The 21,113-nt window shown below is 37.7% G+C and overlaps 1 protein-coding gene across 9 annotated transcripts in view; it reads left to right on the forward strand.

The window, feature by feature from the left end:
• map2 (microtubule-associated protein 2) overlaps positions 1-21,113 on the forward strand; it is a 146,459-nt gene that overhangs the window by 107,561 nt on the left and 17,785 nt on the right. For 4 of the 9 annotated variants that reach the window (XM_052141783.1, XM_052141788.1, XM_052141786.1 and 1 more), the window contains 9 exons: positions 3,503-3,772; positions 6,378-9,188; positions 9,434-9,634; positions 10,389-10,526; positions 11,671-11,729; positions 12,575-12,763; positions 13,154-13,298; positions 16,437-16,493; positions 20,511-20,830. In XM_052141783.1, the coding sequence (XP_051997743.1) occupies positions 3,503-3,772; positions 6,378-9,188; positions 9,434-9,634; positions 10,389-10,526; positions 11,671-11,729; positions 12,575-12,763; positions 13,154-13,298; positions 16,437-16,493; positions 20,511-20,830 (4,190 nt within the window). The remainder of the gene's footprint in view (positions 1-3,502; positions 3,773-6,377; positions 9,189-9,433; positions 9,635-10,388; positions 10,527-11,670; positions 11,730-12,574; positions 12,764-13,153; positions 13,299-16,436; positions 16,494-20,510; positions 20,831-21,113) is intronic. The other 5 variants (XM_052141784.1, XM_052141789.1, XM_052141785.1 and 2 more) reach the window with 4 other exon arrangements.

The following is a 21,113-nucleotide window of genomic DNA, read 5'->3' on the forward strand; positions in this document are numbered from 1 at the left end:
GTGCTCATTTAAAGGAGGAAAATCACTGGCTCTGAAAATGAAATCCGAATGACTTGCACCATCAGAAGGACATTTGTGCATGCTGTGCACATTTTCTCCTATGCCTGTTTGCTCTGTTTTTATCTCTGCATCTGTCTGCCTGTATGTGAGCCTCTCTGTGAGCCATCGGTACTTTTGATTGTGACTTCATCAAAGCTCAAAAACATACCCATGTGTCTGTAACCTACCCAACTCAACATGCCCCTCCTATTTCTCCAACCTGCTGATGTACACATGCTGTAGATCACAGGAGGACTTTCAGCTCTTCATATGATGGCCCAAACACACACACACACTTGCATACAAACGTAGATGGTCATCAGAATCTCTGACCTTAATGTATCAGTCAAGAAAAGTTAATCTCTTACTGTACCAAAATGATTACTCTGTGGGTTGTGTTTCCCTTTTTAATTAGAGTTGAGAATCAAGAACCGATTCTTATTCAGAAGTTGCATTCAGCTACATGACATACAGCGCAATCTGTGAATCATTGTAATCTGATTCATGAATTACTATATCTTGTGAGTTGGTTTGAATGATTTGATCAAACAGACCCAGAATGAATCATCCTACTAATGGCTTGTAGTTGTCTCTGTACTTTAAAGGAACAGTTTACCCAAAAATTTTAACTCTGTCATTTACTCAACTAATCACTTAACTTGCATTAAACACTAAAAAAGCACAAGTTCTCTCATGAACATACATGCCACTTTAAAAAGAACTTCTCTAATGCACTAGTATATATGCAACAGATGATATAAATTACAAGAAATTACTTACATTTCAGGTTGTTTTATTTTATTTCTCACCAAAACGTATCAGATGTCTTCAGAATACTTGCCGTGATATGATGCACAAATCGCTTGGAGTACATAAATTCTATTTTTGGCTCCATTTTCATGCCTTTTTCAAGTGAGGTACTATCCTCCACCATTGTATTGAAAAACACAGACTGAGAAATTTATTTTTTCCACATAAGAAAGAAAATCATATGGGTTTGGATTGACATAAGGGGGATTTTGACAGAACTTAAATTTTTGGGTGAACCTATGCTTTAATTTGGGTAGGAGAAGTGTCTCACATCACCTTTAAATCAGTGTAATGCTATACTGTTTGGTTGTTCAAATGACATTGTGTTGTTAAAAGTGCTGTCAGTCGATTAAAATATTTAATTGCGATAAATCACATGATTTTTCATAGTTTAAATCGTGATTAATGGCAGATTTGGAAAGTGCTAAAAATTGACTCTATATATACAGTATTTCTTTTCCTGTTAGAACACATTTATTTCCTTTTTAGAAAAGAAAAGAAAACAATATGTAACATTTTCCAAACAAAGCCTTCCATAGTATAAAGAAAAAAATGCACTAAAATTGCACCAAATCAAGTAACACTAAATGTTTCCCAATGACTGAGTGAGAGTGCCCATAGGTTGAATAATCATTAAATCTCTTAAACCCTCATTCTCCACAATATTAATCTGCTGGCAGGATGTGACTATCCACTTGAAATCCAGCGTCAAGTGCCGCTTTGAACTCCGCATGAAAAGCGCTGCAGAGAATAGGTGAGTTTAGAATGGCATACTACCCATACTCCTCTTACTGCTTTTGTCGTATCTATGTATGGCAGAAATAGCAAGAGTAGTTTGGTAGTATGCCATTCTGAACACGTCCAATGTCTTGTTCTGCTTTTAGAGCTGGCACTGATCACATAATGATACTTTATGTGAATTGTCTGGTAATCTGTAATTTTCCTACCACAGTGATTCCTCATCATTGCCATTTGTATGTTTGGCTTTTAGATGCAAGTTAAGACTTGAAGACGTGATTCTGTGGTTTATAAATTCCGCTTTACAAAGGCTGCAATGCACTTAAGTTTTGTCACAAATCCCATCTGTGTTTGTTTTGTAAGAGGTCCTTTCCCCATCACTTGATCATTGAAACGGATTTGCTGTTGTGTGTGTTTGTGATGTGCACGTCAGTGAAATGACCAGTGCAAAGATTCCTCCCTATTGCAGCCAGTGTTCAGAACCTAAACAGAGTAAAAAGTCAGAATCTACAGTAATGTTAAAATTGGAATATGCTAAAGATAAATTAACGTGTAGCTCTTGTTGTTTTGGAAATATATTCAGAACAGAGTTTAATTGATGTGGGAATTGCTACTTAAAATGTACTACAAGAATATTTTATTGAATCATTAGGGAAGCAGAGTTGTTAAATTACTTATGATTTCCAACCCCACATTTGACATTGAGTTTATTGGCCCTTCGTTCCCCTCTCCCTTTTTTGAGATATGACCTGTGTGGTCTACGTTGCCATATCTTGCCTGCCTCCCAACAGTGTCAGTTCCCTCTGCCTCTCTCTCTTTGAAAATGAACTGCATCCTAAGCTGCAGTCACACTTTGTTCTGAGCAGGATTTCTTCATCTCTGGTTTCATATTCATTCTTATGTCTCAGGAATGCTACTGCGCCTATCATTCTGTCTCAGTGACAGTGCAATTGCACAATGCATTGTGACGTGTGTTGTGTGCAAGTAATTTTTTCATGTTCAAGACTAAAATTGAACAAATGAAGGAGCTGATATGGAGCACTTTGCATAGACGTTAAAATTGTTCTTTCTTTGGAATTGTGAGAAAAAAATACTGTGTCCCTGAAAAGTATTTGGACACTTAAGCCACACTTTATTATCATTGCATGGAATACATTAAGCAAAACATTTCACCAAAAAGGTTAGGTTTTAAACAATACTGTTCAAAATAAAGATGAAAATGTATGTGGACATTTTCTGGTTGTCAAATGAAGTGAAAAATGGCCATAGTTAATGTGAAGAACTACACCGGTGGCTAGCACAGCTGTGTAAACTTGAGGGTAAATAACTTTATACATTCACTAAATTAGTGAATGTATAAAACAGTTAGTTAAAAGTAATTGCAGAAATGGCTGAGAGAAAGTTAGTTCTGAGAGATCTAGTATAATTTGTTTGCAGATGCCACTTGGTTTCATATTTTGTGAAATCTATCAAATTAAATTAATTAATTTCTTAGTGTGGCTTAAGGGTCTAAATACTTTTTGGAACCATTGTAACTATATTCTTCTCTCCTGATTGATTTAACTTTATATTTATAATACTATAGATATCAAAAGTCCTAAGATAGTAAAGTATTTGCTATAAATTAAGCTATATAAATATTGAGGCAGCTATGGAAGAAACACTTGCTGGCTTAAATTAGAATCTTGTTTGATGATGTGTTTCATTGCATGACCGTCTTCTGCATTCACCTTTATCTACCACCAATTTAACTCAAGGACAGAGACAACTCCTCCCTAAACTTACTGAAAAACTGTCATTCGAGATGTCCTCATAACTGAAAGAGCTGAAAGTGTCCCACCTTTTTCTTCCCCAGTAACCCAAGTCTGTGTTGTCTATAGTCTTGATGTTTCCACTTGTCTCCCTCTTTATGAAGAAGAGGAGACCATAGAGAGTCTCTCAGCTGGGGAGGAGGAAGAGGAGGAGACTTCAGAAGCCGCAGCAACAGCAGCAGCTCTAGAGGAACAGGAGGAGGAGGATGAGTGGAGTGTGGAGGAGCCTGAGCAGGAACCCTTACCTGAGCTCCTAGAGCATGCAGAGGTCATAGGCGAGGCCCAGGCTCTGCCTAGCCTGCAGCCAACTGCTGCCAACGAGGCCCCTAATGGGAGAGCTGAGGATGCAGGGGGGCAAGAAAGCCCTGCAGAAGGTGTGTCCATCCTTCTCACGACCTGCATGTTTTCTCTCTCCCTTTACAAAAAAAAAGCAAAGTGAAAGCCATGCAAGAGCTTTCTAAGGGAATGTAGGTGAATGGCTCAAATATCTCCTCTATCTGCTGAAGCTGCAAGGCAACACTGGCTTGATGGTGACCTGCTTTTGTGGCAAGAGCTGTGTGTGTCTGTCCTTCTCTTCCTTTCACTCTTCTTTCCTCTTAAACACTTTTTCCAGAGCAGCCGCTATCCGCTAGCTACTGTTTCTAATGAAGATTTTCTAAACCTTACTACTGCTTATTTCTCTATTAATGCTACTGCTGCTTGGTCAACCTCTTTCATAAATTGTCATCCATTGCTTGGTGTCTTTTATTTGCCAGCTACATTGCCAGTGCATTGTTGATTTTTGCTGCATGCTCCAAACTAGGGCTGAAACGATTAGTTGACGTTATCGAAAAAGTCGACAATAAAACATTGTTGACAAAAAATGTTGTTGTCGAATAGCCTTTTGATCTCATTTAACGCAACATAAAACTAATGGTGCTCCTAAGAGCAGCACTGCAGGTCTTGCCTGACTGAGGAGAGGAAGAAAACACAGCTCACAGTCCAGATGCACTCTAAACTTTCCAAACAGCTTCAGGTGATGTCGATCACAAAGTATGAGGAAGTTATTACAGATGCACTCTCATTGTGGAATAAGCAGAGCCGGAGCTGTCGATCCACTTAAGCAAAACTTCTTCGTTACATCTTTAATGCAGTTATATTTAATGTGTTATAACTTTCAAATAATAAGGAAGCAGGTCATGCAAATAACTACAAACTCCAAAAATGGCAGTTCTCTGTGTGGTCAGCACCTCTTCTATGAGTAGTGCAAAGTGTTCCGATCAAAGGGGGAGAGATTGAAACTGCACCTGATGCACCTGATGATCATCCCTCGAGTGCATGCTTGCTGCAGCTAGATTATAACGTGATGGCTCACGAATTATTGTATCATAATACATGTATCACTGTGCAAAAAGTGAGAGAAGAGGGTAGTCTTCACCCCATTATACACTGCAAAATAATACATTTTTGATTTGATTTGTTTTGCTGTGTTTTCCAATATAAATATCTAAAACTCCTTTAAAACAACGTACATTTACTTTAGCAGCTATACTGCAGAAGAAAAAATTGTTATATGAGAATGTTGAGAATGAGAATGCATATTCTTTTAAAGGATTTTTAGATAAAAAAAATTCTCATTCTCCTGAGGAACATGTGAGATATTTAGACTTGCTTTTAGAGAATAGATCTTGAATATAAGTGTATTTTGTCTGCACTCGCAGAAGTATAACCAAGTGAATAAAAATACACTTATATACAAATTACACTGATATTTAAGATAAATTCTCTTAAAGCAAGTCTAAATATCTTATATGTTGCTTCTCAAGTAAATATATCTCATTTTAAGGATTTTTAGACAATTTTAAATGGAAATAAATAAACACAAAAACACTTGATAACAATAGGAATTTTTGCAGTGAATTTTTTTACTGAATTATACAAAGTATTTTTTTCCTTTATTTCAGTGAATGCCATTTAGAGGTATTTTTAAAAGATGATTTTGCCCCGTTTATTATTATCAAGCATGTTTAATACAACCTTTTAAGTCAGGGCACAAGCTGAATAGTCAGTGAAGAGCTAATGATTAATCATTGCAATAATCGGCCGAATAGTTGAATATTCGTTCTAATAATCATTAGATTAGTCGATTATCAAAATAATCGTTAGTTGCAGCCCTACTCCAAACAAAATTAGTTTAAAAGGGATTCAGTGGGAATCCTCTGTTTCTGTGAATCAGTGTGTTCTGCTTTGTTTTCAAAGACATTTGGGTTTGAAAAGACAAAGATTTTTGATTTGAGTATCATTTAATTTTTACATTTTCATTGTTTTTTTGTCAAAGCATTGTCATGTCATCTTGGTTACTTGTGTGAACATTCTTTGTTCTAAAATGCTTTTCATTATTTAAAATGCAAATAAATCAATGAATAATTAAAAACGAATTTGTCTCATAGTGACGTTTTAAGACAAAGTCAACTTATTATTACAATTAGCCAAAGTTTAAAGTATAATCTACACATAATTAGTCCCTGACAACCATCTTCTAATCAAACAGTGCAGGCCACACATTTTGAGTCTAACAAACCACTATTAAATTATCTAATGAAAAGCTTAATGGCAATACAATTTTGCACATTTTCCATAATCACTGAATATTTATCTGGCAGACATCTTTATATCAACAACTCCATCTTTCTGCTGGGGTACTGATGTCAGTAGCATGTTTGGACTTCCTCTTTGGACATTTCATCTTCATTTTATGGACCTCATCCTCCCAACATGAAATGTTCTGGGTCTGCATGCTGGTCCTGTCATACCCATGCCATCACTCCATCACTGAAATGGTATGCGTGTCTCATCTCGGCTGCTGCTATTTGGAAATGGAAGTTCATTCAACTAAGAGCTTTGCCTGTCTGTGTGGTGGTTGGCCTGGCAAACACTTGTACTGTGAATAATTGTGATTGTGATGCAATACAATGCAGACTACTTGAGATTTGCTTTTAGCTGTGAAGATGGAAGAAGAGAGGCCAGACAGCGAGAGGACAGATCCCATTGGCATGGACTTCACTGAATCTGCAATGCATCTAGATGATCTCCCATCTTACCAAAGCCTTGTCAGAGATACAGATATGCCAGAAAGCCCCTTTGGTCAAACATACCCCATGGAGGATTTTGAAGTGCCTCCAAGTGGCCAGAGTCATGCCAAAGAGTCTCCAATTCAAAGGCTGGATAGTCAAAGTTGTATTGTGATTCAGCCTTCAATTGAAACACACGAATCTAGCAATACACAAGAGATAAAATCAGGACAGGAACAAGACAAACAAATGGAAATTGTAGCCTCAGCTAAACCTGATGAACAAGAAGGGGAGGTTAAGGACAAATCTGGAATGTCTGCTTATTTTGAGACCACTACAATTAAGACAGATGATGCCAGGTCTCAAGGGGAAGGGTATTATGAGCTTAGTGTTACATCAGAAGAGCAAAAGGACACTGTTGGTAACCTGCCACTTCCTGAAATCAGCTATAGCACCATGGTTCAAACACACTCTTTGGAAGTCATGGAAGATTTTCCAAAAAGTACTGCAGAAACAATGAAGACCCCATCACCAGTAGACAGAAGAGATGATTGCAGGCTATCTCCAGGAAAACTGGCTCTAGATCAAAGAAGCTACTCTTTAAATATCACCATTGGGGCAGTAGATCATGGTGAAGCCCAAGAATGTCCCAGAAACTTTTCTCCATTAGCTTCTGACATCCTGTCTCACACCAGTGGGAGCCTTGATGAATCTGCTGATTACCTTCCTGTCACCACACCTTCAGTAGAGAAGCTCCCTGAATTTCCTCCTCTGATCCTTGAGACAACTGCCTCTGCCACAGCTCCATCACCTTCACCTCCACATGTGACAGTTAGTGATGTAAAGACAAGTCTGCAAGCAGAGTCCCCAGAATCACCTGTCCCTTCTAAGTGCTGTTACAATAATGGCACAGTCATGGCCCCTGACCTACCTGAAATGCTTGACCTGGCAGGTAGTAGATCAAGGCTGACATCAGAAAGCACAGATCCAGAGATTATGAGGAGGAAGTCCGTGCCTATGGACATGTCTTCTCTTGTGAGTGATTCTTTTGCACATTTGTTTAAAGGTGACCAGAGTCAGATGGCTGCAAAGAGAGAAATACAGATGGAGGAGCAAGGGTATTGTGTCTTTAGTGAATATTCTGGTCCTATGCCATCTCCCGCTGATGTGCACAGTCCTATAGATTCTTCTTCTCAAATCTTTAACACTGTAATAGAGGAAAAGGAAACCGGTTTTGTTGCAGGTGGACAGGAGTGCTTATTGGCTGAGGATCTGACAACAACAGAGGTTGTCACACCACAGGCAAAACTAGAAGAAGAAAAGAACAGGGAGGAAGATTCCTTTGAAAGAGAAAGTACTACTGAGACTAAGAAAGATGAGTTTGATATTTTATCAAGAGACATACAGAGTGCAACTTTACTTGACAATGATAAAGGACAGTTAGACAAACAAGACGAAACCTTCATCACACCAAAGGTGACTATAACCCTGGAGGATACCAAGCCTGACCTTGATGCAGGTACTAATTTTGCAGCTGAAACCGAAGCTGAAATAGCTGACTATGAAAGGCAAATACGCAAGTTGGAGATGGAGGACCGGCCATTGAGTGTAGAGGAGGAAAGAGAGCTCCAGGAGCTTAGAGAGAAAGTGAAGAATAAACCAGACCTTGTGCACCAAGAAGCTTATGAGGAGGTGGACGCAGAAGATGCATACCAGCTCACTGGAGCTGCAAAGGACAGGATTGCAAGGCCCATTAGGCCATCCCCAGCATCTTCAGTTGAAAGTGCCACAGATGAGGATATGCTGACGAGACCTAAATCACCAGCAGAGAAAGAGGCTCTTAAAACAGACCCTAATAGATTATCTCCTGTTGGATCTTTTGAAAAATACTTTAGAGAAGAAAGACCTTCTGAACAGGAAGTAAAACAGAAAGATAAAAGTATTGAGGAGAAAGATAAAACTGTGGAGGATAAACCTCAGCAAGCTCCTTCACAGACAGAAGAGGCTCCTTGTGCTACCAAAATACCTCAAGGAGTAGAGGAGGGGGAGAAAGATAAAACTGTGGAGGAGAAACCTCAGCCAGCTCCTTCAAAGACAAAAGAGGCTCCATGTGCCACCACAGTACCTCAAGGAGTAGAGGAGGAGGTGGAGCTTGCTGAGGAGCCAAAGGAGGTTGAGCCAGAAACAAAACCAGCTTTGATTTTAAACTTGGAGGCAAAGCCGGTGGCAGATAAAACTGAGCCAGCTGAGGTTGCTGTCAAAAAAGAGGAGGTTAAAGTTGTCGAGAAAGAAGAAGAAGAAGAAGAAGAAGAAGAAGAAGAAGAAGTACAAGAAGATGAAGTCTTGGAAGGGGCCAAGGCAGCAGAGGACACTGTTGAGCCTCGAGCTGCAATTGAGTCTGTAGTTACAGTTGAAGATGACTTCATCACAGTTGTGCAGACCATTGATGAGCGGGAAGTCTCTGGACACAGTGTATGCTTCTCTGCCCCCTCTCAAGAGGAACCTCCACAACTCCTCCAAGAAGAGGAACAGTCTGTGGAAATAGCACAAAAAGTAGAGATGGCGGCTGCAAGTTTGGAGGAAGTCCAAGATGTCCCAGAACCTGTTGACTCTCCGGTATGTCCAGTTAAGGAGATAGAAGTACAAGAGAGTGAGGCTCCGACTCAAAGCTATGATGACTACAAAGACGAAACTACCATTGATGACTCCATCTTAGACAGTTCCTGGGTGGACACTCAAGGTGTGATTTTAATGTCTATTATGCATGAAATGAGATCAATAAATTGCAATAATTTTCAGGAGTTTCTGTATACTTAATTTCTATGTTTTAGGTTTATTGATGTTGAAACACTGTTTGTCGCACAATTCTGTTTGTCATTTTATAATTTCACTGTCCGTGAAGGTCCATGTATGATTTCAGAGTAGATCCATGTTCACAGGCTGATAAAAGAGTTGCTTGCCTGTTTCACCTCCTGTGCTCTGCAGATGATGATAAGAGCATGGCCACAGAGAAAATTGAACCTCTGCCCAAAGTGATGAGCCCTATCAAGAAACCATCTGCAGAGAAACCAGTCAAACACAGGACTAAGGGCGGCAGGGCCAAAGGACGAATTACCACACCCGAACGCAGACCTGTTCGCAAGGAGCCGGTACCCATCCAGAAGGAGGAGCTGAAAAAGAAAAAAGGTTTCTGTTGCTGGATTGACATAAAATAGTTTTCTGTGATTTCTATTTTTTTATGAATGTGAAGTTTCCTATAGCCTTATGCATGTTTTTCAACAGGTTAAACGTTTAAAATCTAATGTTTATTTCAACTTTGCTTAGGTATCATGTTTGAAACTTTGTACAGTATTGTGATTTTTTTTTACAGTATTTGTGTCATGTTTTATTCTCTTTTAGAGAAAACACAAGGCCAGATCATAAGAGATATTTCACCCAAAAATGAAAATTCAGTCTCACCGTTGTTCCACACCCACATTCTTTGGCAGAATATTAGGGAATGACATTATCAGTTACTATTCAATTTCATTGCAACTTTATATATACAATTAAAGTAAATGGTGACTGATGCTGTAATTCTGCCTAAATTCTGCTTTCATTTGACACAGATGAAAGAAAATCATATGGGTTTGAAACAACATAAGGGTTAATAAATGATGACATAATTATTTTTTTTTTGGGTAAACTATCCCTTCAATTTATGACGAAAGTGTACAAACATATGCAATTTTACTAGCAATTGAAAAAATTATAAATTGAAAAACAATACAAATTGCATGCATTATTTCTCACTCTTTGCAAGCAAACGTTTTGTTCATGATGTCAATGTTAAATCAGACTTTAGTGGATGATTTTAGGGGAGTGACTATATCATGTCACCCATTGTCCTGTCTTTTACTGCTTTTGTGCCTGTCCTTGACTCTGTGTCTTCCTCTTGTAGCTGTGATTAAGAAGTCTGAGTTCTCAAAAAAATCTGATATTCAGACATACTCTCCTTCCCGGAAGAGTGTTTTAAAGACTACCGTAAGGCATCCTAGGCCTACCCAACACCACGCGTGTGTTAAGCGGAAACCCACAGGTGATCTCTGTCACAAGGAGCAGTTGTGCAATGTGGCTGGCAAACATGGGCATTTGTATTTCCTTTTAAGAGTGATACTTGTCTATCATTTTAGTTTTTCTATGTTATGCTTTTTTGCCTTTTTTATTTATTTTGTTGTATACATTTTAAAAGTTGTATAAATACTCATGCGGTATTTGTATGGCTCACAGATATTTTATTCCATGTTTTGTATTTTATTTTATTTTTCTCAAAGCTTGACCTTTTGTTTTGATTTCCACGTTCATTGACACTTGTTTTTTTTCTCCATATATTGCTTAATATTGAATATTGTGAAATGTGGTGCATCCAATCATTGTGTGCGTATGTGTAAGTGAGTGCGTTAATTTTGAAGGATGTCCTTCTGATTTAAATATGTTAAACAATATATGAGGTGCAGCATACAGTTATCACTATTTCCTCTCCTTTTGTAATGTTCCTATTCTGTTAAATCATACATTTAAGGACCAGTTGCACTGGTTGCCAGGCAACTGGTGGTTTGAGTGTGTTCTGGGCTGTGGGTTTAGAGAAATGGCCTCCATCTTTCTAAAGTAGTGGAACTAACTGTGCCATAATGAAGTTCCACTGTTAGATGCATGGGAATTGTGATTTAATTGATGGTAGACATAATATGCATTGCTGCAATGCCCCAATTGGACTTTCCAAAAAAGTATCTTTTGTAATTCAGTTAATTTTCGAATTCTGTGTTATTCTGTGGCAAGTAGAATTGGAGCAGGGCTTTCCATTTGCATAATACCTTTCAGTTGTGGGTAAAGATCAATTCCACTTTGGCCATTAATAACACAATTACAACAGTGTTGTACTTTCTATGCCATGCCAATAGTGGTTATGTGATTTATAAATTTTTAAGGATCAAGTATACGATTAAATATATATATATATATATATATATATATATATATATATATATATATATATATATATATATATATATATATTATTATTATTATTATTATTTTTTTAAATATATTTTTTTTTAATGCTTGATTTTTTTGCTTGTCTAAAATAATTGTTCAATGTTTGTTTTTATTAGAAAGAATATAACCCAGTAGTCATGGCCGCAGTATGAATTGATTTTTTTTATGACCATTTCTTTATCTCGTAGTGTCTGCGGATGGGCGACTGCCATTCAGTGTGGCCAGGCACTCCAGAGATCGGGCATCTGTAAGTGCACCTTTACATTCGCTAGTGTTAGAAAAAAAATATAAAGGTGCCAGTTCAAGTCAGCAATGACCCGATCAGTAGGTTTTCAAAGATCAGTCATCTAGTTTAATGTTCATACTTCTAGACACAAGTAATGCCTAATTCCCTAATAAAAATAATAGACATACAGTACTGTACCTAAATGAGAAGGAGCCTGTTTATGCAGTTCCTTTGCCTGCTTTCTTTGCATTGTCTATACATCCCATCTCCTCTTTATTATGTTCATTTTACAAGTTCACTTTGGTTATTATTTCTTTTAACCATAAACGAATAGTTCACCCCATAATTACAGTACTGGCATTATTTATTCCCTCATGTTGTTGTTGTTGCAAACCTACATGCTGTTATTTTTTAGGGGAACACAAAGGGTGAATGTTTTGAAGTTCTTTTGAATTTCTGCATGTGTACCATGGAAATAATAACAGCAAATGTGTATGAACATGAAGGTAATGATGAGTAAATGACGACAGATTTTTCATTTTTGCATGAACAATTCCTTTGAAAGTGATACATTTCTGTGTCCCCTCAAGAAGTTTCTTTGCCCATGTACTAACATTATATTCATAGAAACTAAACATGTCCATCTTCTTTTGCTCATGCATTAACTTTTTTGATAAATGACCTTGAATCTCCTAATCTGTGGTCACATTATCAAATGTCGTTTTATTTGGTTAAAGATACATTTCATATCATTTTCTGTTCATGTTTTGGTTTCATCATAATTCCTTACATATCTTCATGTTTTGGTTATCTTCCTTGTGCATAAATCGTTCACCTTTCCATTTTTCATCATCCTCTCATCATAGACCTCCAACCCAACAACACTAACAAAGATACCATGCACCTCTAAAATGCGGGCAGCGGCCTTGGTGCCAGCCCGGCCAAACTCAGCCTGCTTAGCCCATAAAAAGAGCCCATTGGTTGAGGCGGATCTTTATGAGCCCCGCCCTTCTTCAGCGGGCCCACAAGAATCACTAAACATACATGTAGTGAAGGTAAGCAGGGAGCAAGGTTGATATAGAATAACAGTTTTCCTCAGCTCAAGATTAGAACTAATCTAGAACTTTGCAAAGAACACTTAAGCCACTTCATTGAAGTGTAAACTTAACTCAATTATGAATAATGTTGTGTTTACATCATGTCGGAATTACCGTAACTATGAGATTCCAACATGTTAGAACCGCTCATATCTTCGTAGAACTTGTATTTACAAGTTTGAAATGGAAAATTAAATGAAAGCTCCAACTTGACCACTGTGACATCATGTAAAAATAACTAAACCATTGCCATAGAGAAAAAAAGTTCTCGTAATTTCAGTAATTCCATCACCTGAACCCAAAATTATTTTACCACAATTCTGATATAATTAATTACTTTTTCCTCAGGATGGTGGTTCTCGGAGCCCGGAGAAGAGGTCGTCCCTGCCACGGCCAGCCTCCATCTTCACCCGCCGTTCACGCACAGCTGAGCACGAGGAGAGTTCCACTTCCATTACCAGCTCTGGATCCACAGCACCACGCAGGCCCACGTGTAAGAGGCACTCTTTCTATATCCCTGTCTATGCCCATACTTCTTGATGGGTGGGTGGTATGACATTATGGTAATGTTAATGGGTAATGTTAAAGGGAAAAATTATTTATATATTAAATAACAATGTGGTTATGCCTATTTGTGGATAATACATTCAATAAAATATTTTACAATTGAAAGATTCATTTTATATGATTATTCTTTTCTTTTTATTTGAAACTTGATTGACATAAACCAGTACTAATGCAGACACCTGCAGGACAATCGTGAAATTACACTTCATGCAATTTAAATACCAATAGGTACACTTTATGCTGAGACTTTAATATCAGAAAATGTGTTTTACTTATCTTCATTTAATAGACAAGTCTAATAATATTAATAATAATAAAATGCGTTTAATGGATAGTCTAATGTATAGGATGAATAGGTTAATTAGTAAACAAATAATGTTATTTGTGTGCACAAGTTGGTAACATCAAAGTGGTGGCATGACTGAGGCAGAAAAATGAATACATTAATATTAGAGAAAGAATAAAAATGTAAAATACATTTACATTTAATCATTTGGCAGACACTTTTATCCTCATCTCTTCTTCTTCTCTGACACCCAAAAGCTCTCTTGCCAGCACTACAAGTTGTGAAGCACCGCACATGCAGCATTGCTCTCAAATTCATCACTTTTGGGAGTAAAGAGCAGACCTTTGCTTTATTGGTGAATGTCCCTAAAGCACATATTCCAACCATCTCCTTATTTTATGCTCCGCGATAACACATTGAACTTCGTAATTTCCATTGAATAATTAGCAGGATCATACACAGGGCCTCCACTGTCTTCACTAATCTTGGAAGCTTCTATATCGAGAGGATTTGTGAAACAAAATATTACAAAGATTGTGTAAATGAAATGAGGACTGTTTTGCACAAAATTATTTTAAAAACAATATCTAAATATGTAGTTAATTAGGTTGAATATTAAAGAAAATATTTGAAAATTACAAATGATTGAAAATTATGCACAAATATAATGAAGTTACAATGACGAACAGCACTATATGGACACATTTCAGCACTGTCACATGGACAGTGACAGCGCATCCTTGCATGTTAATATTTAGTGCTGTTTTGGGAAACGCTCATAAAAATAACGAAAGTTCATAAAATTGCTCATAGAAAATGCTCTTATCTGCTAAGATCGTTATTGGGTAACGGGGCCCTGGGTAGTACGATTATTTGTAATCTGGATTAGGTTATCAGATTACAAAAATCAAGGATTTGACACTCAAACCTGATACTAGCCATTATTACACTAAAGTTGGAGCAGTAATTCACACTTAAATGCCGAACCAAGTGCATAAGTGCGGTAAAATTTGCTTTAGTTCCACCAATTGCTTTTGTACATGTACATGAATGCGCTTTTGCTTTTCTAACAACTTTTTGGATTCACAAATATAACTGGTCTGATCTGTTACTACACATGGATGCCATTTACAGTTTTTCTTACTCGCTTTGCTACTCAGATCACAATTGAAATTCTCAAAACTACTTGTTCAACCTCCACATCATAAAGTCACTTGTGCACATCAGAAAAGCAATTTCTCATTCTTTTCAGCAAAATGCCAATGCTTTGGTACATTCATGCAATTGATTATGTACAATTGTCTGCTGTTTCCTACATTATCAATTGCTTATGTCATGTTGATCAAAATATATTATACTGGTTCTCTGCAAAATGGTTGAACCAGTTGTCATAATCATATTTTCTATTAGACTTTTTTTGTAAATATGTCCTGAATTGATTGTATTTTTTTCCCTGTTTCTGTATCGCAATGACATAGTACTGTAATTTGTTGGCAGACCAACAGTAAAAGCATAAATGTGAATTCTGTCCAATCCCTTCCAATCAATATCCCACATACATTAATGTGTAACTTTGTACTGTTGAACAGAAAAATACAGAAAAAGTGCAGCCTTGTGCATTTTCAATCATTGTCATCCAAACCATAGCCATAGTTTACATCAGGAAATACTGACGGAGTACACTGTTATAATGGCAACATGACTAAGCATTTTAACAATCTTGTTTGTGAAGAATTACACAAGGACTTGTCATTCTGATGGCACCCATATGTTCAATGACATAAATATTTAATTTGAGAGATGAACTAAAGATTTTGATCAAGTTACAGGCTTTTGCTGGTAATCCACTGTGTGGTGCTGTTTGTACGAATTGTTTCGAGAAATGCACTTACTGGTTTACAAATGTTAAGGATGATTCTAGAAATGTACCAAAGCGACTGAGAAAAACTGTATAATGCAGAAATAAAATTTTAATTTCTTAAACAGACAACTTGCGAGTAAAACACACACACACACACACACACACACACACACACACACACACACACACACACACACACACACAAATCATATCAATTCTCAGATATTGATCCACAGTCAAAATACCAGCAAACAAGAAGAAGGTCATCTAAAAGCAATCTGATTAGATTACTTTTCCAGACAATACAGCACTCGGTACCAGCACTGCCCATACTGATAAGCCTGGCAAATATAGAATCCTTTATTTTTTTGGTCACACATTATACACACAGTTTTTTGCATATATACAGTGAAATGTATTAGTTTTCACATATCCCAGCTAAGCTGGGGTCAGAGTGCAGAGTCAGCCATGGTACGGCGCCCCTGGAGCAGATAGGGTTAAGGGCCTTGCTCAAGGGCCGAACAGTGGCATCTTGGTGGTGCTGGGGCTTGAACCCCCAACCTTCTGGTCAGTAACCCAGAGCCTTAACCACAGACCCACCACTGCCCCACCACTGCCCCTTATATAAATATACCCACAGCTGTATACAGTAAATGCTATAGCACAATTGACACATTTCTACCTTTGGAGGGTAAATACCTTTTTACTGCCCAAACATTTTTCTTTATATTTCTTGTTGTTTTAGTCTCTCTATTCTTCAGTTACTTTCCCCACTTTTTCCCTTTTTACTCCAGTATGGTGTATTTTCAATATCCGGGATATGGGACTTCTGTAAATTCTCTACTTCAGTTTCTGCAGGCTCTTTAACTATATATTCACAGCCCTCTCTTTCCTCTCCTTCCCGCTCTATTCTGTAGCATTCCATACTGAAGTCAAAGCAGAGCACAGGAAAGGCAGGTCTGCTAGCATGACAGGTAAAGAGTACTTGTCCCCACTATTTCACTCTTTACCCTATTTATCCTCATATTTCACACCAGCTGTTCTCAGTGAGGATACAGTCAGCATGAGCCACAAAGCCAATATAATTTTTTCACCCCTTTTGAACATCATATTTTGGTATTGCATGTAGTCTTTTGAACTGTTTACCACTCATCTTTAAAGGTTCTCTAACACAATGAAGAAGTATAACGAGGGTAAATAATTTTCATATGCATTGTTATACATTTTATTTACATTGTGCCCATCATACATTTTTCCATCGTTTTTCAGTGTGTATGTGTGATCACTTAAGTGATCTTTTTTTTATACATTTAAGTGACCTTTTTTCTTTGTCCATTTTTGTCATCATCATCTATTTGTTCTATGTGAGAAAATGTATGTAAACTGATATGCAAGTCATCCTCACATACAGTGGGGTCCAAAAGTCTGAGACCACTAGTGAAAATACTTTTATTAAAACATTTTCAAAAGTAATAAAAACATTTCCAAGTTTATATGAAAAAATCCAGGGCCTGTATTCACAAAGATTATTTTCTTACCACTAGGAGTTCTCCAAAGAGTTCCTAGCTAGGATTTTTTGCTTAAAACCTATTTTGTATATATATATATATATATATATATATATATATATATATATATATATATATATATATATATATATATATATATATATATACATATACATATACATATATATATATATATATATATATATATATATATATATATATATATATATATATATATATATATATATATATATACATATATATATATATATATATAACAGGACATCTGGCCACCCTAAATAGGGTGGCCAGATGTCCTGTTTTTCCCAGGACAGTCCCGTATTCAAGCACTTTTTCTAGTGTCCCGACTTATTCTGAAAAAAAATATGTTTTGTCCTGTATTTCCCCTCTCTATCACCTATGCGGCTTTCTCAGTCACGTGAGTATTCTAATCAAAGATAACCAAGGATACGGCTTGTAAAACCACACCATTTTATTTGAAGTACATAATTGGATTAAACTATCCTATCACAATCCCCTATCAATAGACATCCAGTTAGTGAACTGATTGAAGAGTCAGTTTGAAAGAGCACACAGAAGAAGCGTGCATGTTCATTTAATGAGGATCTTCAAAAAGAGTTTACTTTTCTAAAAAAGGAGTCAAAGACAGAGCCTAGTAAAGTGAAGTGTGAGATTTGTGAAACTCGCTTTTCCATCGCCCATGGAGACCACACCGACATCGTGCACCAAGTGTAGCCGAATTCTTTTGAGAAGAAAAATTCCGAATCTGACAAGGTGCATGCAGGTGAAGGACTTTTTGCTTATCATTCTGTTGTGCACGGCCATAGCTTTGCACGTTCATGACCTGAGAAAAGTCTTGTAGGCTAGGCTGGAGGAATCATTCATACCCTCTGACATTAAAAAGCAGTTGGATGCCCTGGTTGAAGCTGGTGAAATGTGAGCGGATGATTTATTTTGTGCAGTCAGAACATTTTATTCCACATCGGTAAATTACCTCCAAAATTGGAGCAGCTCATTGGAGAACACAGAAAAATTGAGTGGGCCCTACTGAGATACATCTCAGAGTGGAAAGACATTCAGAGTAGCCTCGAACACTTCTACTCCAGAATCCCTGCTCTCAGTTTGATTGACAAACCACACTCTTTGATGAGTGGGCTTGAGCAAAAAACATTGTCACTTGTCACATCACTGAGTGGACCATGAACAAGACGGCCATGTCTGAGAGATGGACAGATGTTTTCATGAGCTGGAGAGCAAGACGATCAACTTCGGTGTCTTGGCCAAAGTCGGGGAGTTTGTTTTATTCCTGCCTGGGACATTTGCATCTGAGGAACTTGTGTTCTCATTAATGTATGTAGCATGGACACCGGATATATCTCAACTCAGTGTAACAGTCATGAAGGCAATGCTTATCGTACATCTTAATTTTGGACTGCTCTGCATTTTATGATAAACTCTTGAAAGATGAGCGCACACTGAGAAAAATTGCTGCCGGTGAAATGTACAAGGTGACAACGGTTACTGATGCGGATGCACCCTCTATTTCGCATTGATCTGCGCCTAGGCAAGGATATGTCAATTCAATATTTGTTGGGAGGGGGCTGTCCTGTTTTCCACAAGCAGGAATCTGGACACTCACTCACTCACTCACTCACTCACTCACTCACTCACTCACTCACTCACTCACTCACTCACTCACTCCTAACCCCAACCTTACCTATAGTAGTTAATGCCACCTAATATAAAGTGTGACCAAAATTACTATTACAATTTGAAAAAAAATAATAATAATAATAATAATAATTTGAATAAAAATAATAATTTTTAAACTACTTTAAAGTGTTCCCATCAAAAAATCCTCCACATGCAGCAATGACAGCTCTGTAGATCCTTGTCATTCTAGCTGTCAGTTTGTCCAGTTACTAAATTTCACCACACACTTCCTGTAGCACTACTTTTCTGGCACTTCTTACATACCTTACAGCCTAGCTGATCCCATAGAAGCTCAATGGGGTTAATTCCAATTATCTTTTGTCCAATGCCTGTTTTTCTTTGCCCACTCTAACCTTTTCTTTTTGTTTTCAGAAGTGGCTATTTCTTTGCAATTCTTCCCATAAGGCCCAATGAGTCTTCTCTTTACTGTTGTACATGAAACTGGTGTTGAGTGGGTAGAATTCAATGAAGCTGTCAGCTGAGGACATGTGAGGTGTCTATTTCTCAAACTAGAGCCTCTGATGTACTTGTCCTCTTGTTTAGTTGTACATCTGGCCTTCTACATCTCTTTCTGTCCTTGTTAGAGCCAGTTGTCCTTTGTCTTTGGAGACTGTAGTGTACAGCCTTGAATAAAAACAAAAAATATTTTCCAATTTCAAGCCTTGTATACCCTTCATTCCTCAAAACAATGATTGACTGACAAGTTTCTAGAGATAGCTGTTTCTTTTTTGCAATTTTTTACCTAATATTGACCATAAAACATGCCAGTCTATTGCATACTGTGGCAACTCAAAAACAAACACAAAGACAATGTTAAGCTTCATGTAACAAACCAAATAGCTTTCAGCTGTGTTTGATAAAATGGCCAATGATTTTCTAGTAACAAATTATCAATTTAGCATGATTACTCAAGGATAAGGTATTGGAGTGATGGCTGCTGGAAATGGGGCCTGTCTAGATTTGATAAAAAAATATTTTTTTCGAAAAGCAATGGTGCTGTTTGTAACATCAGTAATGTCCTGACCATACTTTGTGATCAGTTGAATGCCACTTTGGTGAATTAAATCTATACATTATTCCAAATTTTGGCCGCCAGTGTACATACATACATAGAGTAGACAGACAGACAGACAGACAGACAGATAGACAGATATTTTTTTTTTTTCGGTTGATCAACATTTCTTCATCCTGTGTTGATGTAATGAAACAATCATGCATCCTGCCAACAGCATCAAAATAACGGGTAGCCCGCCTTTCTTTACAGCGAGCGCACCTCCACAGGCAAAAACACTATGAATTGTCAGACGATGTGCGGCCTGGAGAGGGCATATTATATATAGTTTGTTTATTCAGTTGATGGATGGCCAAAACTGTTTTTAATGTGGATTGTTGAAAGCAGCATGCTTCGGATCTTTTGTGAGTCAATCTTAAGGAGTTAGAAGTCCTCAGAAGTTCTAAGCTGTTGAGGGTTTAGGAGCTACTTTGAGGGTAAAAAGCTTCACGAATTACTCTTAGATAAGATGAAAAGTTTACGAGTCCTAGAATTAGTAGTGACACACCACAAATTTTTATGATTTGCTAAATTTTCGTGTTAGGAGCTACTTTTAGACTTAAGATTTTTTGTGAATACGGGCACAGATTTTTAATGTGGCTTTTGGACCTCATTGCATGTTTGGTGAGGTTGTGCTGTACTTTTTGTTGTGTTAATTCCTTGCATTTAACCTAAAATCCTAATTCTGTTTTTTAAAGGCACAGAGTCTGCTCGATCCCGCTCGGCCCGCAGTGGCACCTCCACACCACGCACGCCCGGCTCCATGGCCATCACCTCTGGCACCCCTCCCAGCTACTCCTGCCGTACCCCGGGTACACCTCGCACCCCGGGCACCCCCAGATCTCTCAGCCTGCTGTCCCAGGAGAAGAAAGTGGCCATCATCCGCACACCTCCGAAATCACCCGCGACAACCCCCAAACAGCTGCGTGTCCTTAACCAGCCACTGCCTGACCTCAAGAACGTTAAATCAAAGATCGGCTCCATCGAAAACATCAAGTACCAACCAAAGGGGGGGCAGGCAAGTTCAAATTCTATCAGCTCAATCTGATTGCATCCTGCTTCCTCAAATGCTGTTTGGGTCAATTCTGTCCCCCGTAGGCAAACTGTCCTCTGTAGTGTCATACACAGTGGTAAATTTGTCTGCATATTCCAATATACCATACCCATGCTAATGGATTCAAATAATTGTTGTTAGCAAAGTTCACTTGTCTTGGACTGACTTGATCATATCTCGATTGGAAGGTAACATAGAATGCTGTGGTGTTCAAAATTCCACAGTGATTTGGAATTCAAGAATTGGG

The sequence above is a fragment of the Xyrauchen texanus genome, chromosome 14 (genome assembly GCF_025860055.1).
Source record: "Xyrauchen texanus isolate HMW12.3.18 chromosome 14, RBS_HiC_50CHRs, whole genome shotgun sequence".
NCBI lineage: Eukaryota > Metazoa > Chordata > Actinopteri > Cypriniformes > Catostomidae > Xyrauchen > Xyrauchen texanus.